The sequence below is a fragment of the Salvelinus alpinus genome, chromosome 1, assembly GCF_045679555.1.
Source record: "Salvelinus alpinus chromosome 1, SLU_Salpinus.1, whole genome shotgun sequence".
NCBI lineage: Eukaryota > Metazoa > Chordata > Actinopteri > Salmoniformes > Salmonidae > Salvelinus > Salvelinus alpinus.
In genome coordinates, this window is record NC_092086.1 from 94,297,676 (window position 1) to 94,316,685 (window position 19,010).

The following is a 19,010-nucleotide window of genomic DNA, read 5'->3' on the forward strand; positions in this document are numbered from 1 at the left end:
AACAAATTCTTATTTTACAATGACAGCCAAACCCGGACGACGCTGGGCCAATTGTGCGCCGCCCTATGGGACTCCCAATCACGGCCGGATGTGAAACAGCCTGTATTCAAACCAGGGACTGTAGTGACGCCTCTTGAACTGAGATGCAGTGCCTTAGACCGCTGCGCCACTCGGGAGCCCATCTCTAAGATGTTGCTGAATGAAAATGTCAGTATGCAGGAAAATATCAGATGTATAATTGTAAACACAAATAATCACATTTAGCCCAAAACCAATAGTCTACTTTTCATTGTTGAAGATGGAGCAAAAAGCTACCGTATTCTGTTGGCTCCATGACCATATTCCGGGAGTGTCCATTCCAAGTGCAGGGAATAGGTTTTGACCATTACCAATCGGTGATGGACATCATTTTGAAGTACAGTGACTTGTGAAAGTGTTCACCCCCTTGGCATTTCTTATTTTGTTGCCTTACAACCTGGAATTAAAATGGATTTTGGGGGGGTTTGTATCATTTGATTTACAGAACATGCCTACCACTTTGAAGATGCAAAATATTTGTGAAACAGGAAATTAGACAGAAAAACAACTTGAGCGTGTGTTTTAAACCATATTTTCTGTAATCATTATTTTGTACAATCTATTTATTAGAGCAAGCCTACTTTCTCAGTCTTGCGCACACCAACTCTCCTGAACAAGCACGACTGCATCTGCGTAAAATTGAAACCAGAGAAACTGTTGATATGCTCGAACACATGCGTGTGAGCCAATGTGCATCGAAAGAACATGCACACATAAAGTCAACCACCAATGAAATGGTGAGATGGGCGGGCATTGCGTGATGACAAAAAAACGCTTTTGAAGCAGATGACCTAAAAAAAAAATCTGTCTGGCCTTGTAGCTAGTACTAGCCGTTCTAATTATACTTCAGAGGTACTAGCTATTTGAGCTAGAAGTCTCTGGCAAAAGCGTGCTAACGACATTGTTGTACAGATCTAGCTTGTAGCTAGCCGTTTCTCTATCGTGAACTCGAAATGTGGACGTGTAAAAACCTGTGGAAGAAGTTAGCCCCACTCGCCAGATCCTCTTCAACTTTGTGCCGGCAAAATGCAAGGGGAGTAGGTAAGTAACGTTAGCAGCTTGGTGAGCCCTGGATAGCCAGTGAAACTTTGAAACTGTGCAGTTGTTAGCCGGTTTCACTACACTACACCCCAAGTCAAACATGAACTACTTCAGTCTGATAACTTTGCTAGGGTAGCTAGTCAGTAACGTTAATGTGCAGTAAAATGCACTAACTACAGATTCGGGCAGTTAGCTAGCTAACGTTAGTTAAGTGTCATAGGTAGCTAGCTAACTAGACAGACAGCTAACGTTAGCTAGCTAGTTACTAACGTTAGATTAGTTAGCAGTAGTCAGCTGGCTCACTTCGCTTGGTGGGTAATAAAACACACAGGTATGTCTGCTAACTAGGATTAAATATTCTCGCATTTAAACCGACGTGGCCCTGTTTTATAACTGTTGTGGCGCAACCTCCCCATGGCCATGTATTCTGCCAAGGTCGTTGCTAGAAAGCATGTCCACCGTGGTGGGCACCGTCATCTCAACTTCATTGGACCATCGTGACATATTTTCTGTAGGAAAGAAGTTCAGTAAGCCAGCTGAGCTAGATGTGAACTTGAAACTTCAGTAATTTGTTTATCTCACATTTTGGGCGATATTCGAATGTTTGCAGAAATTCTATAACTTGGGGGGCTTGTAACAAGGCCTCGGGTGCATATACACAACGTTTATTTCAGACTGTTTATAATGTCAAACTGTATCATCCATCAGGTGTATATGTATTTTAGGAAGTATTAGTATGATTGAGCCATGCATCATTATCAGCCAGTCAGGTTTTCTTTGCAGATAAGTTCTTATTGAGATGGTGAGACAAAGAACAGATTCAACTGATATGTTAAACGACCTTTATGAAATCAACAGAATAATTGACTAGTGTCATCACTTGTCACATGCAGGCTATTTCTGTTTACTTTATAACCATTAATCCATTGAAAAGTAAAGTACTATTTGAGTTAGGCTAATGGAAAACACTACAGCAGGAGTCCTCAACTCTAGTACTGGACAGCTACTATATGTTCAGGCTTTTGCTCCAGCCCAGCTTACTTAACACACACCTTGATTCATTTCAGTGTTGAACAATGAGAGAAGACTGCCACTGGTTCCACAGGCCCACATGTCCTCAGGAACTCCAGGGAGTGGAGGGGACAACAACTTGTACTACCTCCTAGTGGGAGCAACCTGTGTAGGGGGAGGATTTTATGTAAGTAATAAGTGTCCTGCCCATTTCTTTCAGTTATGCACACTAGTTTCAGTGCATTATACTTTTGTCTAATCACAATGTGAATGCAAAGGATTTTGATTGTAATACTGTGAATCATGCTTTGTTGTGAAAGTGTACTGTCACGTGCACCTGCTTAGTGCTATAGGCTAGCTTTAAAAAATAAAAAACAGGTAGGGCAAATATATTGGACACCATAGGTCATTGACCTTTGTAGCTGATGACCGTTTTAGTTCAGTCAAAATGTCATCAGGGCTTCAAACTGGTAAGGTGCTATTTCAAGTCTGGTCAGCATTTGATGTCTTCTGGGGTTTGGCCAGAACTGTGTGGGTCACCCTATTAATGATTATGTATGGACTTTATTCAATGGAATTGAACAGTTGTTGTCATTGCCCTCTTGCCTCATTCACCCATTCATTACATGTCTTTTAACAGAGGCCTTTAAATACTGTGTTGGACCTTCTGGTTTTAAACCTGGCAAATGTAGTTATTTAAGATTCAAGTGAGTTGGGGCGTCAAAAAGGGGCCAAGGTAGTCGGGCCTGTCAGCACGGCTGAATTTTAGATAACATTTTAGAGGCCCCCATTTTGGCGACGTAGAGAAATATTTTAAAATTTTTTATTTGCTAGTTTCCCTGCAATTCTATGCATTTTGCTATGGCTAATGCTGTTATTTTGCTCAAACATAATAACAAAATCAATACTGCTAAATGTATGTTTTTTGGAATTTTCACTTCTCCCTGACTGTCTAGCTTTTATTTTGGTGATTTGTTAGTTCTCAATGATTATATTTAAAGAAAAAATACTGTGTGTTTTTCCATCCTGAAAGCAAATGTATTTTTACACTGTTTGGGAAAAAAACGTGAAGGCGGCCTGCCCAAGGATTTCAATGGCAGAAAAATCCTTGAAAAGAGGTTTAAAGATGTAATGTTTTGTATTTTCACAGGCTTACCGCACCATCAAAGGAGACAAAGAGCGATATCAGGAACGAATTAATGAAATTGCTTCCAGACCAAATAAGGTAGTGCCAGAACAACCAATCACAGAGGCCCCAGGTGAGAAGGTTCGATTCATAACACACATTGGCAGTCTGAAGTCACATCTGCATTTTTTGGTCTTTACATTTAAACAAAATTACCCTTGTGGTGTACATCTTGTCTTTCAGGCGAACAAGCTGCTGAAACTCCACAAGGTGAGAATTTTAGTTGCATGCCGATAACAATCCTGTCCCCAACCCTTATGTCATACATTAACATGTAGTCTCTCTGTTTTATGTAACAATGTGCATGATGGTTTTACATTAGTGGTCAGGTGAGAATCATAAAATGCTAAATTATGTTGCGCAGTTCAGATTAAAGCAAAATTGTTCTTCAATTTGACCCGGTGCGTTCTAGCTAGGCATTGAGTCTATTTTTGAGAAATTTTATAAACCAGTGTTCAAAACCTGGAATAAAGGATTATTTGATGACTATTCTTAAGAGGAAAAACATGTAAGCCTAGTTATACAGTGCATTCGGAAAGCATTCAGACCCCTTCACTTTTTCCACATTTTGATACCATACAATACAGCCTTATTCTAAAATGGATTAAATAGTTCCCCCCCACAAGCTACACATAATACCCCATAATGACAAAGCAAAAACGGCATTTTAGAAATGTTTGCAAATGTGTGTGTGTATATATATATATATTTTTTTTTTACTGAATTTACATAAGTATTCAGACCCTTAATTCAGTACCTTTTGGCAGCGATTACAGCCTCAAGTCTTTGGTATAAAGCTACAAGCTTGGTACATCTGTATTTGGGGAGTTTCTCCCATTCTTCTCTGCAGATCCTCTCAAGCTCTGTCAGGTTGGATGGGGAGCGTTGCTGCACAGCTATTTTCAGGTCTCTCTAGGCATGTTCGATCGCGTTCGGGCTCTGGCTGGGCCACTCAAGGACATTCAGAGACTTGTCCCAAAGCCACTCCTGAGTTGTCTTGGATGTGTACTAAGTGTCGTTGTCCTGTTTGAAGGTGAACCTTTGCACCAGTCTGAGGTCCTTAGCGCTCTGAAGCAGGTTTTCATCAAGGATCTCTCTGTACTTTGCTCCGTTCATCTTTCCCTCGATCCTGAATATTCTCCCAGTCCCAGCCGCTGAAAAACATCCCCACATCATGATTCACCGTAGGGATGGTGCCAGGTTTCCTCCAGATGTGACGCTTGGCATTCAGGCCAAAGGGTTAAATCTTGGTTGCATCAGACCAGAGAATCTTGTTTCTCATGGTCTGAGTGTCCTTTAGGTACATTTTGGCAAACTCCGAAGTGGGCTGTCATGTGCCTTTTACTGAGGAGTGTCTTCCGTCTGGCCACTCTACCCTAAAGGCCTGATTGGTGGAGTGCTGCAGAGATTGTCATCCTTCTGGAAGGTTCTCAACAGAGGAACTCTGGAGCTCTGTCAGTGACCATCAGGTTCTTGGTCACCTCCCTGACCAAGGTCCTTCTCCCCTGATTGCTCGGTTTGGCCGGGCGGCCAGCTCTAGGAAGAGTCTTGGTGGTTCCAAACTTCTTCCATTTAAGAATGCTGGAGGACACTTTGTTCTTGGATCTTCAATGCTGCAGAAATGTTTTGGTACCGTCCCCAGATCTGTGCCTCGACACAATCCTGTCTCTGTCTACTGTCATTTCCTTGAACCTCATGGCTTGGTTTTCGCTCTGAGATGCACTGTCAACTGTGGGACCGTATATAGACAGGTGTGTGCCTTTTTTCCAAATCATGTTCAATCAATTGAATTTACCACACCGCAGGTGGACTCCAAGTTGTAGAAACATCTTAAGGATGACCGTCAACGATGAGATAGCCTATAGGGAGGAGGTCAAAGACCTATCAGTGTGGTGCCAGGCCAACAACCTCTCCCTCAATGTGAGCAAGACAAAGGAGATGATCGTGGACTACAGGAAAAGGAGTGCCAAACAGGCCCACATTTACATCGATGGGGCTGTAGTGGAGCGGGTCGAGAGTTTCAAGTTCCTTGGTGTCCACATCACCAACAAACTATCATGTTCCAAACACACCAAGACAGTTGTGAAGAGGGCACGACAACACCTTTTCCCCTCAGGAGACTGAAAAGATTTTGCATGGGTCCCCAGATCCTCAGAAAGTTCTACAGCTGCACCATCGAGAGCATCCTGACCGGTTGCATCACCACCTGGTATGGCAACTGCTCGGTATCTGACCGTAAGGCGCTACCGAGGGTAGTGCGAACGGCCCAGTACAACACTGGGGTCAAGCTTCCTGCCATCCAGGACCTATATACCAGGTGGTGTCAGAGGAAGGCCCCAAAAATTGTCAGACTCCAGTCACCCAAGTCATAGACTGTTCTCTCTGCTACCGCACGGCAAGCGGTACCGGAGTGCCAAGTCTAGGTCCAAAAGGCCCCTTAACAGCTTCTACCCTCAAGCTATAAGTCTGCTGAACAGCTAATCAAATGGCCACCCGGACTATTTACATACATTGACCCCCCCCTCCCCTCTTTGTTTTTACACTGCTGTTACTCGCTGTTTACCATCTATGCATAGTCACTTTACCCCCACCTACATTTACAAATTACCTCGACTAACCTGTGCCCCTGCACATTTACTCGGTACCGGGCTCCCTGTATATAGCCTCGTTATTGTTACGTAGTTCTACTGTTACTTTTTATTTTATTTATTCAATATTTTCTTAACTATTTCTTGAACTTCACTGTTGGTTAAGGGCTTGTAAGTAAGCATTTCACCTGTTGTATTTGGCGCATGTGACAAATAACATTTGATTTGAGGATCAATGGCAACAGGATGCACCTGAGCTCAATTTAGAGTCTCATAGCAAAGGGTCTGAATACTTTTGTAAATAAGGAATTTCTGTTTCTTATTTTGAATACATTAGCAAACATTTCTAAAAACCTGTTATCACTTTGTCTTTATGGGTATTGTGTGTAGATTGATGAGAAATTGTATTTAATCAATTTTAGAATAAGACTGTAACGTAACAAAATGTGTAAAAGTCAAGGGGACTGAATACTTTCCGAATGTACTGTATATTTCATATTTAGATGTTTATTGTCGAACTCTGGAAAAGCACCACTAGGGGGCATGGATGCTTATGTTGAATATTTTTTTTATTTACATGGTTCGGTTTTTATTTGTGACTTTTCAGATTTTAAAGTTTGGTGGGCATAGCAAGATTTCACTGAAAACATGAATACTCTATAAAGCAGTTACCCCTGGCATCACACCAATGTCACTTCTGTTTGCAACACTAATTTGGCTGTTATTAATAGTTTGTAAATTGTGTGTTCAAAGTAAAGCTAACACATGAAAACTATAGTTTTGTCTACCAACCTACCATGCTTCTGCTTTCCATTTGTACAACCTAGTCATTGTCTATCATCTTGCACTTACCAGGCTGCCTTTAGCTTTGCTGAGCTTGATCCTTTAAGTTTGGTCAATCATATGGCCCTTAGCTACTAATATGTGTTGAGTTTGCATGTGATCTCTCACCATGAAGAGACCTCTGTGCAGGGTTCGGTCTCTGAACCTATAGCGGCTGAGAGCGAGGAGAGCTCTGAGCCTATAGCGGCTGAGAGTGAGGCGTCGCTTTCAGCTGTGTAGGAGAGCTCCCCACCTCCAGAGGAACCCGCCCCCTGTGAAACAACGGAACTATCTACAAGTTCTATAGAATATATAGCTATTTATATATGTATATTCCTCCGTCACGTCTGGAACTTCCAAACTCATTCACACCCCATTATGTGTATAGAGATGCTTAAGTTTAGAGACTGAGAACTAGCTTATCTAGTTGCCTGTACTGGGTGTTGCATGGGGCCGGTTTCTGGTCAAACCTCCTCTTCTATCTGTGGCATGTGACTATTTCTGTTTTAACGCCCTCTTCAAGTTGCTCACCTCCCTTCAGCACATTTCCCTGTTGTCTACTTTGTTCCTATTCTGCAATTGTTTTTGTCGTCTCAAACTTGGATCAACTGTCTGGGTGCAATGTGTACTCATCCGATCTTGTTTTGTGACAGCACATGTGTTCTGGAACTCCACTCACATGCCCCACCATACCATGTCCTTGAATGTAATGTGTACTATTTCAAACGTATAGCTATGATGGGGTAATTGGATGGGACAGGTTCGTGGGGGCATAGTCATTGGAGTTTGTCGGCTATCTATGGGATGTCTGTTGGTTGACACAATACCTAGCCCACAGGTCCATGATTGTGAATGGTTCTCCACCTGTCTCACATTTTCTGTATCAATCAAACTTTTAATAAGTTTGATTTTAATAGTTTAAAATCTTGACTAACACCACAGCCTTTCCAATCTCTGCTTCTTTTCCCGTTATAACTACTAGATGTTATGGGAATGTTCTGTTTTATTATATATTGTTGAAAATGAAATTTGTGTGTTATTGCGTTATGTTTTGCCTTAATGTTCTGGTTGTGTTAATTGAGGGAGGCAGATCCCACCTTTACAGTTAACTCCTCTATGAAGTCCGTTAAGCTGCCTACGTCATATCAAATGGAGAAGAGCTAAAACCAGTGCAGCACATTTTCAAGCGTTCCATTTTTGTACCACTCCCCTTAACCTTTACGGTCATGCCTACTAACAGAGATTGCACATGTTACGGAAGATGCTCCTGCGGAAACTCCGGAAGTAACCCCTATTGTCGAAGGTGAGGGGATGGCTTAAAGTTGCTAGAAGAAAACTCCCCATTTTAGTCAAATCAATGCTTGGCCTGTTAGTATCATAGACCCCCATAACTTTTTTTAAAGAATGTTGGTCAAATACACAGAAGTGTCCCCTGAAGTTGCTGCAGTGGAACAAGAGGATCCACCCACCACACCAGAGCCTGAGATTGGTAAGGCATGGTTGCATGGATGAAGAAAGCAGGCCCTCCACTCCCATAGGTTTTTGATGTGGAGTTCACCCTATAATCATGGACTATGGATTACCCCCAACAGCACCTGAACCGGTGGTAGAACCAGCTCCTGAAGAATCAGTAGGGACGCCTGATGCTGGTAAAGTAGTTGAGAGTGGTAAGATCTGACTTCATGGAATAAATAATTGTTCATTTTTATTTTAGTGGAAATAGAGAGAGTTAATAATAATAATTTAGGACCCATGCTTAACAGAAGCAGCACTTGTAGCTAGATCTGTCTCAGAAAAAGCAGTGGCGCAGCCAAGTGCACCAGCTCTGATTTGGTAAGCGCTTTGGCCAATGAAGATGAAGTCTTTTTTTTGTGAAGTCACTACTAGCATAATGAATAAGCAGTTACATTTAAAAAATGCCATTGTGCTAAACAGAACCTTCAGTGGAACCGTCCCCCGTAGAGGTTACAGAAGAGCCTCCTGCTCCAGTTGTGGAGAGTGGTAAGCACTCAGACCAGTGCATGGGAAAATGATCCCATATTTTTCAATGATCAAAATAGATTTTTCAGATTTTTTCCCCAATTGCCTAACGCTTCGGTTATACTAACAGAACCAACACCAGTAGCAGAAAGCCTTCCTGCAGAAACAGCGGAGCCGCAAACTACGACAGAGACAGAGAGTGGTAAGACCTGAGTCCAACCTCTGCTGGAGTGGGAGGGGGCAGACAGACAACACAGCACTATGGTTTTTCCTGTAAACACGATATGGTTACTTCCAACACATCTCTCCTTTTTTTATTTCTTTATTCATATTCTGTTTACGGTTACGTTTATTTCATTTTCTCCTTCCCAGTTAAGGTTACTTGTTGTATATGTTTGGGTCCTGTTTATGCTAAGTGATAAAGCTCTCACATGGATGGATAACAATTTAACTTTTTTTGTTTTCCCTTAACTCCATTTGAATCTCATTTCCTTTTTAAGGTTACTTGTGCAATGGTCATTGTACGGCTAAACGATAATCTCCTACACATGGTTCTGGTGTTTTTAGACTTGAGGTTTTCCATTGTACAGCAGGATGGAGCATGCTTGGGGTCTACCTCTGAGTCCACAGTATCAGATCAGGCAGTGATTTTTACCTATTTGCTGTCCCAGCTGCGGAACCTGCAACTGTTGCACCTGCTGAGGTCCCTGCACCTACCCCTGTAGAGTTTCCCTCACACGCCCCCTACCTCTTGATTGGCGGAGGCACGGCCTCCTTCGCTGCAGCACGCTCCATCAGGGCCAGGGACCCAGGAGCCAGGGTTAGTGGGCCTCTCTGTTGTTGATCTATGGAGTGACCAAGAACTTAGCAAGCTGTGTTATAATAGTAGGCTCATTATGGTTTGAGTTTTGCAGAATAATGCAGTCCTACCTCATGTTGATTTCTTTAGACCATAACTAATCTATTTTAGCTCCTTAACAAAAATCTATTTTTCTTTTGTTATCTGTCCACAGGTATTGATTATCACTGATGAACCAGACCTTCCATACATGAGGCCTCCTCTCTCCAAGGAGCTGTGGTTCTCTGATGACCCCAGTGTGGTTGACACCCTGCGCTTCAAACAGTGGAATGGCAAGGAGAGGAGGTGTGTGTGTGTTCTCACATGTTAACAGAACACAATCAACATGTGCAATATTCTTGTATTAATGCATGTTTATTTCTGGTTTTCAGTATCTACTTCCAGCCTCCCTCATTCTACGTCAGTCCTCAGGATTTGGAGAAAGTGGAGAATGGAGGAGTGGCTGTGCTCACTGGGAAAAAGGTTGGTGCTTTTTTGTTTTTATAGCATAGTATTCTGGTCTTGAGCTATATTCTATATAATTGAAGAATTTGCTTACATTTCATTAGTTATACTATCTTTTCCCAACTTATTCCGATTTAGTAAAAGGATTTATCAAACCTTCTTGGAGATTGCAATGGACAGCACTCCAAGGATAATCTTTAATAATTAAATTATTCGTGAATGATTTATTGGTGAATCAATTATTAAACCGTACCCTTAGAGTCACTCAATGTATTTTACTAATGAGAATCCAGCACCCAACCTCCATGAAGAATAATCTGTGAGTGATGAGCATGTCCTAATATCACATTTTTATCAAAACTTCCCCAATCTTCTTCAGGTGGTGCACATGGACGTGAGGGGCAACAAAGTGACACTGAGTGACAACACAGAGATCTCCTATGATAAGTGCTTGATTGCCACAGGTAAATCATGGTGAAAATCCAGTTTATTGAGCGCATCCTGTTTAAGCTGCTGACTTGGGTGTGACATTCACAACAGGCTAGGACTGAGCAGTAATTAATCTGAGCTTTTTTCTTAAGGTGGAGTCCCAAGGAATCTGCAAGTGATTGAGCGAGCTGGAGAAGAGGTGACAAAGCGGACTACACTGTTTAGAAAGGTAAACACATTGCCTAAAGAATCAATATTTTAAAAGGTGTGGGCAGAAGCCACAAGACGATGATTCATTAATTTGGTGTTTGGTACCATTGACATGACAACAAAACATGCTGAAGCTAGGTCCTTTACAATGTTAGGTAGGGGCTATTATTTTAGTCATCTTCAGGGACTTCCAAGTCATAACTTCGACATGTTCTATCTGTAAGGAGAGCCACCAGGGAGAGCCTTTGTGCTTGATTGATGCGATCTGGTGTTAATGCATCACAAGCCTGGGGGCTCTATTTTCGGGCTGGAGTTAAGGCGGCGCTAGTGTCAAACGCACGTTAGTTTTTCCATGACGGAATTGCAAACAGTCGTGCTGGCATTTTCCAGCCCTAACGCCAGGTTTGGCAATTTACCTGTCTTCTATTAGCTCAATTGCGCTCAGTTGGGCGGGGTGAAAATATGTGCGGTGTCCTTAAGTGCTAATTTCTGGCAGTACTGATGGGGATATTTAAGACCAACCAAATGCTGGTTTTATTGATAACGCAGTTGGTTATGGCATGACTTTTGACCTCAAACGCAGCCTATCCAGCCAAGAAGCACACTGCCCATATGAACATGGAACAAGAGTAGCCTAATGTGCTTTTGGTGCCTCTGTATACTTTGTATTTAAAAAATGAATGTTTCTTCCCATTTTCGTTTATTTTATTTTTTTAACCAAGCATTGCCTTCTCAATGGCTTTTTTTGTCTGCCCAATTCAATCATGAAGTAGTCAGGACTGTTGATAAAGGGTTTGGCTTCTGAGACAGCTTGGAAATATATATTCATCATCAAAGCTTTCTTAAAATATCAAGTTTGAGAGGAGTAAAACTGAGCTGACATTCCCTTTTTATCTATGCATTGTAGGCAGGCCCACATTATTTTAGTCATGTAGGTCCCGTTTTGGACGTGCGTAAAACCCCCTCCATGCTGCAGGCTACATGTCCATGCCTATCATGAAACAAGAGATGAGAACCTTGGTGAATACCGGTGAACCTCAAATTTTTAAGTTATCTGTAACCTGTAAAAATAGCTTGTTTCCCGTTTCATACGTTAAAAACCCAAGCCCTCCCTTAGGCCTACTATAACGAAGGCTGGTTCGACAGCAATGCGTGTATTTTTAACCTGTCGATTTTTATGATATCTTTACATTTATTGTTTAAAAAACAACATATTGCTTTTACATTTACTTTTATTACAACCAAACTTGTTAGAATAATTTACCTTCCTGGTTTTATGTTGACCATGTCCATAGCGCACTTGCAATGCAACTTCTGGAGATCTGACCTGTAAGATAGTTCCGATTTATGTTCATGGCCTATTTGGGAGCAGTATAACGACATTATCTTTTGCTATTTATATTGGATCTTTGTCCAGCTACTGTGAAAAGTTTGGATAAGTGTTAAACTCTCCATAGTCTGTCATTTTAATATTATATGCCAACAGGGAGAAATGATGGTGCCTGTAAGTGTGACAGCCTATTTAAAACTGGTTGTTTTGTTTAGAATTTGATTCAAATTATTCCTTCTCTTTTTAGGCCTTTATCAATAATTCATTTACAGTAGGCCTAGCCCCTGTATCATTGTGAATGCTATTGAAGCCAGGCAATTACTTAGAACAATGTGGACTGCAAATGGGTTCAAGTTAACCTATTTATCAAAGATGGGTCTACATTTTATTTTTGTTTCTGTAAGCCATTTAGCAAACTATAACGAGCTAACATTGGAATTGGAGTTGATTCCAAGGCAATACAGAACTTAAAGCAACCACGTATCGCCACACCCACAAATTGTCTATTCATCAAAACCTAGCCCTTTCGCGCCTATGCCAGCAAGTGCACCGATAACTGTGATGGTGAAATTAGTAAAAATATTTCTGACACCGCTGAACCTATAGCGCTACCCCCTGCACTTAGATTTACCATTGCGTTAGGTTTGTTACAATGGAGCCATGAGTTATGTCATGTATTTCCTGTTTTGCATAAAACTATAGTGATGTCGATCATTCAAAATAAATTAAGGTTTAAGATAAGTGCCAGCAAGTATGTTTTTTGACAGGAAATACTTGTAGTTACTTTTCAAATCCACCTCATGAAAATGATTTTTTGCTATCATCCCTAGGTTGAAGATTTCAAAGCTTTGGATAAGGTTTCCAGAGACACCAAATCCATCACCATCATTGGAGGAGGTTTCTTGGGGAGTGAGCTGGCCTGTGCCCTGGGTAGGAGATGTAAGTTAAGTAGGGCTGACCACATTTTGTCCACTGGTCGATTGTTTGGTTGATAGGCTATTGGTCGACCAAGATTTCATAGTCGCACCTGTCACTGTGGACTTATCCATTGGGGAGACCGTGGAGATGGCACAGTCCATCAGTCTAATACATGTGAAACTAAAATTGTATATGGTGGTTATATTATGTGAGAATGTTGGTGCAACACAAATAAAATATTATTTTATAACAAATGCGCTTTCTCCTGCGTTGGATAGTGGTCACTGTCCACAATTCTGAAACACATCAGTGCGCTGTTGAATTGGCGCCATTTCCTAGACCATGTTGCTATGTGCATAATAGCAAAGTTAACCAGCATATTGGTGTTGAGAACAATGCAGCAGCAGAGTTGGGAGATGAGAAAACAGCCCTTGCCTTAATTGTCTTAAGAAAACTGAGGAGAGAGGAAAACCCAATTTAGTTTTATAATCATTTGCCTAACTGTTAAATGTGCCTTGTTTTATAAATCATCTGTATATACAGTGCATTTGGAAAGTATTCCTACCCCTTTTTCCAAATTGTTACTTTACAGCCTTATTCTAAAATTGATTTAAAAAAAAAAAAAAAAAAAATCTCATCACAATACCTCATAATGACAAAGCAAAAACAGGTTTTTAGAAATGTTGCAAATGTATAAAACAAAATTATTTTTTTGTATCGTATTCAGACCCCTTGCTATAAGACTCGAAATTGAGCTCAGGTGCATCCTGTTTCCATTGATCATCCTTGAAATGTTTCTACAACTTGATTGGAGTCCACCTGCAATAAATTCAATTGATTGGACATGATTTGGACAGGCACACACCTGTCCCTCAGTTGACCATGCATGTCAGAACAAAAACCAAGTCATGAGGTCGAAGGAATTGTCCGTAGAGCGCGGAGACAGGATTGTGTCGAGGCACAGATCTGGGGAAGTAACAAAAAATGTCTGCAGCGTTGAAGGTCCCAAGAACACAGTGGCCTCCTCCATTCTTAAATGGAAGAAGTTTGGAACCACCAAGACTCTTCCTATAGCTGGCCAAACTGAGCAATCGAGGGAGAAGGGCCTTGGTCAGAGAGGTGACTAAGAAGTGCCTCTGTGGAGATTGGAGAACCTTCCAGAAGGACAACCATCTCTGCAGCACTCAACCAGTTATGTCTTTATGGTAGTGGCCAGACGGAAGCCACTCCTCAGTAAAAGGTCTGATGAAACCAAGATTGAACCCTTTGGCCTGAATGCCAAGCGTTATGTCTGGAGGAAAGCTGGCACCATCCCTACGGTCAAGCATGGTGCTGTGGGGATGTTTTGCAGGGACTGGGAGACTAGTCAGGATCGAGGGAAAGATGAACGGAGTACAGAGGTCCTTGATGAAAACCTACTCAAGAGCGCTCAGGACCTCAAACTGGGGCAAAGGTTCACCTTCCACGAGGACAATGACCCTAAGCACACAGCCAAGACAACACAGGAGTGGCTTTGGGACAAGTCTGAATGTCCTTGAGTGGCCCAGCTAAGAGCCCGGACTTGAACCCGATCGAATATCTCTGGAGAGACCTGAAAATAGCTGAGCAGCAAAGCTCCCCATCCAACCTGATAGAGCTTGAGAGGATCTGCAGAGAAGAATGGGAGAACCTCCCCAAATACAGGTGTGCCAAGCTTTTGGTATTATATGGGGTGGCAGGTAGCCTAGTGGTTAGAGCGCTGTTCCACTAACCGAAAGGTTGCTAGATCGAATCCCTGAGCTGACAAGGTAAAAATCTGTCGTTCTGCTCCTGAACAAGGCAGTTAACCCACTGTTCCTAGGCCGTCATTGTAAATAAGAATTTGTTCTTAACTGACTTGCCTGGTTAAATAAAGGTACAAAAAAAAAAACAAGACTTGGCTGTAATCATGGCCAAAGGTGCTTCAACAAAGTACTGACTAAAGGGTCTGAATACTTAAGGAAATGTGATATTTCAGTTTTTGTATTTTTTTTAAATAAATGTGCAAGTGTTTGTAAACCTGTTTGCTTTGTCATTATGAGGGATTGTGTGTAGATTGATGAAGGAAAAAAACGATTTAATCCATTTTAGAATAAGGCTGTAACAAAATGTCAAAAGTAAAGGGGTCTGAATACTTTCCAAATTCACTGTATCTACAGAAATATGACAGATCCTGTTTGGGTGCTTGTTTAATAGCCTACTGATTCCGTGAGCACCAAGCCTCATGCAAAAATGTCACAAATGTGGCTGTTTGTAATCTTTGCTGTGCTTTAATAAAGGCTTTATACTTTTTTTCGTTAGACCATGGTATTATTGTTATTTAGTGTTTACGCTGTTCCAAATGGTCAAATTATGTTTATTATAATAACCCTCTTTCCTTGATCTCCTTATTGTTATTATTACTATTATGATGATCAATAAGTAATGTTATTACTAGGTTTACTAGCCTTGTATTCCATCATTGAGCTATAGGCCTTAGAGCGCATCCTGCTTAGTCTTAATAGCTTAACTAACTTAGGCCTATATTTCAATACTTATATAGGCTACTGAATCAATCATTAATTTGTTCATGTCATCACACAGCATAGGAGTCAATCATGATATGAAATGCAATCAAGCATTTTGTTTTAAAATAAAATAACAAAGCAACCATTGAATAATTAGCATGAACAATAAATAGGCCTTAAACCGTTCCATTTCGGGAATTGCATTCACAGATGAATGTGACTGTTTTTAGTCTTTTCTGTAATAAAGGCTTTACAAAAGGGCAAAACAAAAATTACAACACTCAATTACACTTACAATTTTTGTGTTTGTGGTTCCAAACGGTCAGGAAAATTATATTGTAATCTAACAGCACTTGTTTGGCGCACATAATATCCACGCAGCTCTTGCTCCATACCTTTCTGTTTCTTGATCTCCAGTATTTTCCACAACCAGTCAAATTTATTCCACACATCAGACTTCCCCTTTACCTCCTGCGGAACCAGTAAACATTCCCCCGTTGCGAGTTTATTTGTCACGTACTCTGCATCCATTTTGTTGTTACGGTGTTCAGAGTTTGTTTATAATCAATTAATTGATGTGCTAATAATATTCTATAGGTCAGGCCCTATTGGTCACATGCATTCGATAGGGAATGTTTCTCAAAGACAAATGAGAGATTTCGGTAAAAACAGTACAAGGCACACAGTTGATGTTTTGTGGTGGTCGCTGCAGCCAGGCACATTCAAATCAATTGCGGTCGAACTCCCTCTATTCATTTGTGTGTCTTAATTATTACTTTAAGCAAACTGTTTGAAGAAATAATTATCAGACAAGCTCAGTGCATATAGTTGATTTGATTAAAACACATAGGATGTGTCTATGGCCCAAATGTTCAAACATGTATTTTTCCAATCGATTTGACACTGTTACTGAACCAACATTCACCAGAGTGAAATGCCCCTTTTTGTAATGTGTCTCTGTCCATCCTTCTCCCAGCTGCTGATTCTGACCTGGAGGTAATCCAGATGTTCCCTGAGAAGGGCAACATGGGAAAGGTGCTGCCGGAGTATCTAAGCAACTGGACAACAGCCAAAGTCAAGAGCGGTAAGGAGGGGAAACCTCTTAATCTCTATTACTTGTATGTTTCACTAATGGACTGTATATGGCAGTTTCTTCTCCCCTGTGGAAATGACTGAGGTAGCCATTGCCAACCTCGCCTGGTTGATACATTTTTGAAATAAGTTATTTATACTGAAATTCATCTCTCACCTTTTACAGAGGGAGTGATGGTCATCACAGAAGCGTTAGTAAAAGCTGTGAGCTTCAAAGATGGTAAAGTGGAGATCAAACTGAAGGATGGTCGTCTGGTGAAGACGGACCATATTGTTGCAGCTGTTGGGCTGGAGCCCAGCGTAGAGCTGGCCAAGTCAGCAGGTCTGGAGGTAGACTCTGACTTTGGGGGCTTTCGGGTCAACGCAGAACTGCAGGCTAGGTCCAATATATGGGTGGTAAGTGCAAATTCAAGTGGTTGTCTTCGGCTCCTACTTCATTTTCTTCTGAAAGGTCAATTCTCAGTAACGAAGAGCTCCCCCATTGAAAGATTGAGAACATCTCATAAGATATGCATCCTTTACTCTCACTCGCACAAGGAAACTATAAACTAAAAAGTGTTGTCATTTATTACCGATGTGTCATGACTATGTAGGCCACTGTTGTGATCCTTTGTGTCCTCTGTTTACAGGCAGGTGATGCAGCGTGCTTCTATGACATCAGACTGGGCCGCAGGCGAGTGGAGCACCATGACCATGCAGTCGTGAGTGGCCGGCTGGCCGGAGAGAACATGACGGGAGCCAATAAGCCCTACTGGCATCAGTCCATGTTCTGGTACGAGTCATATCATTCAGTTTCCTTGTCAGTAGTCGTCAGTGACTCGCTCTCCTCTAACCTTGTATCGCATGTCCTAATATGTCCCACAGGAGTGACCTGGGGCCTGATGTAGGCTATGAGGCCATTGGGATAGTAGACAGTAGCCTTCCAACGGTTGGAGTATTTGCCAAAGCCACTGCTAAGGACACCCCCAAAGCTGCCACAGAGAAGTCAGGTATTATATTATACTGATTTACAGTCAACATAATTGTCAGATTCCAGCCACCCAAGTTATAGACTGTTTTCTCTGCTACTACACTGCAAGTGGTACCGATGCACCAAGTCTGGAACAAACAGGACCCTGAATAGCTTCTACCCCCAAGCCATAAGACTGCTAAATAGTTAGTTAAATAGTTACCCGGACTATCTGCATTGACCCTTTTTGCATGAACTCTTTTGACTCATAACATACGTTGTTGCTACTGTTTATTATCTATCCTGTTGCCTAGTCACTTTACACCTACCTATATGTACATATCTACCTCTATTACCTTGCACATTGACTCGGTACTAGTACCCTGTGTATATAGCCAAGTTATCGTTGCTCATTGTGTAATTATTCCTCGCGGTACCATTTTTTATTTTTTCATCTCTGCAATGTTGGGAAGGGCCTGTAAGTAAGCATTTCACTGTTAGTCTACACCTGTTGTTTACAAAGCATGTGACGACAACTATTTGATTCTACAGAAGGACCTCTATTTTACAAATCAACTAAACGTTTAAACCCCCCTCCCAAAACATTGTTTCAAAGACATAGACTGAGCGTCTTTCCTATCCTGATAGGAACTGGAATCCGTTCGGAGAGTGAGACTGAGGGGACGGCCAGTAGCCCTGTAGCCTCCTCCACCCCTGAACCTCCTCCAGTACCCGAGCGGAAGGACAACTACGGGAAAGGAGTGATCTTCTATCTGCGAGACAAAGTGGTGGTGGGCATTATCCTGTGGAACGTGTTCAACAGAATGCCCGTTGCAAGGAAGGTGAGAACTGTCACAAATGTCAGAGGATACATATTTTCTCTGTTCTTTAACCCGCTCCATGTCACTTAAGTGATGTTGAAAACAGTTAAATATAGACTGCTTTGCATTCTTGTCTTTGCAGATCATCAAAGATGGAGAGGAACATGCCGATCTGAATGAAGTGGCTAAGCTCTTCAACATTCACGAGGACTGAGTCTCCTCTGGGGAGGCTGAGCCTATGCTGGGAGAGACGTGTGCTGTCACTACTCATAAAGGCTTTGAACTTTCACAGTCATCGCCAGGCTTTGGCAGACCCCACTATGATGATGCACTTGAAAAGGGAGAATCTCTGGACACAAATCTACTCTGTACATTTTAATGTCGCTGGAATATTGTCATGTTTGTAATTTCTATCACATGCATGTTTTTTTTCTTATTTTCTATTCAAGATAGTGAGTAGAAATATTCCCCATGTCGATCAGTCTAATCATTCTATATAGAATGAATGCCGCCCCCATATCCCCAGATCTATTCTGTTGCGTTTTGTGATCAAGGTGAAATTGTCTATCCCGGGAATACAGGTGACAGTGTACAAGCCTAACAACATACTGGTACATAGAGGTTGTTTTTCAGTGTCATCAGAGCAGCTCCTATTGTTAAAGGCTGCAATAAACATGTTTTTAAATTGAAATGATCCTACCATTTGCATTTTTATTTCCTAAGATGT

The 19,010-nt window shown here is 41.6% G+C and overlaps 1 protein-coding gene across 6 annotated transcripts; it reads left to right on the forward strand.

Annotated features, from left to right (window-relative positions):
• The first annotated feature begins 832 nt into the window (after nucleotides 1-832).
• Nucleotides 833-18,974, forward strand: aifm1 (apoptosis inducing factor mitochondrion associated 1). 6 transcript variants are annotated; one of them, XM_071334537.1, is made up of 21 exons: nucleotides 833-1,119; nucleotides 2,187-2,317; nucleotides 3,281-3,389; nucleotides 3,500-3,526; nucleotides 7,967-8,029; nucleotides 8,150-8,215; nucleotides 8,319-8,393; nucleotides 8,662-8,727; nucleotides 8,837-8,908; nucleotides 9,378-9,526; nucleotides 9,720-9,850; nucleotides 9,937-10,027; nucleotides 10,389-10,473; nucleotides 10,591-10,667; nucleotides 12,809-12,917; nucleotides 16,398-16,505; nucleotides 16,680-16,909; nucleotides 17,143-17,285; nucleotides 17,378-17,502; nucleotides 18,111-18,304; nucleotides 18,426-18,974. In XM_071334537.1, the coding sequence occupies exons 1-21, from the start codon at nucleotides 1,032-1,034 to the stop codon at nucleotides 18,495-18,497; spliced, it is 2,211 nt and encodes a 736-aa protein (XP_071190638.1). In that variant the 5' UTR covers nucleotides 833-1,031; the 3' UTR covers nucleotides 18,498-18,974. The 6 variants fall into 6 exon arrangements, with proteins under 6 accessions (XP_071190638.1, XP_071190639.1, XP_071190640.1 ...); XM_071334538.1 differs by lacking the exon at nucleotides 7,967-8,029 and having other exon boundaries at nucleotides 843-1,119; XM_071334539.1 differs by lacking the exons at nucleotides 7,967-8,029; nucleotides 8,150-8,215 and having other exon boundaries at nucleotides 843-1,119.
• Nucleotides 18,975-19,010: the final 36 nt, after the last annotated feature.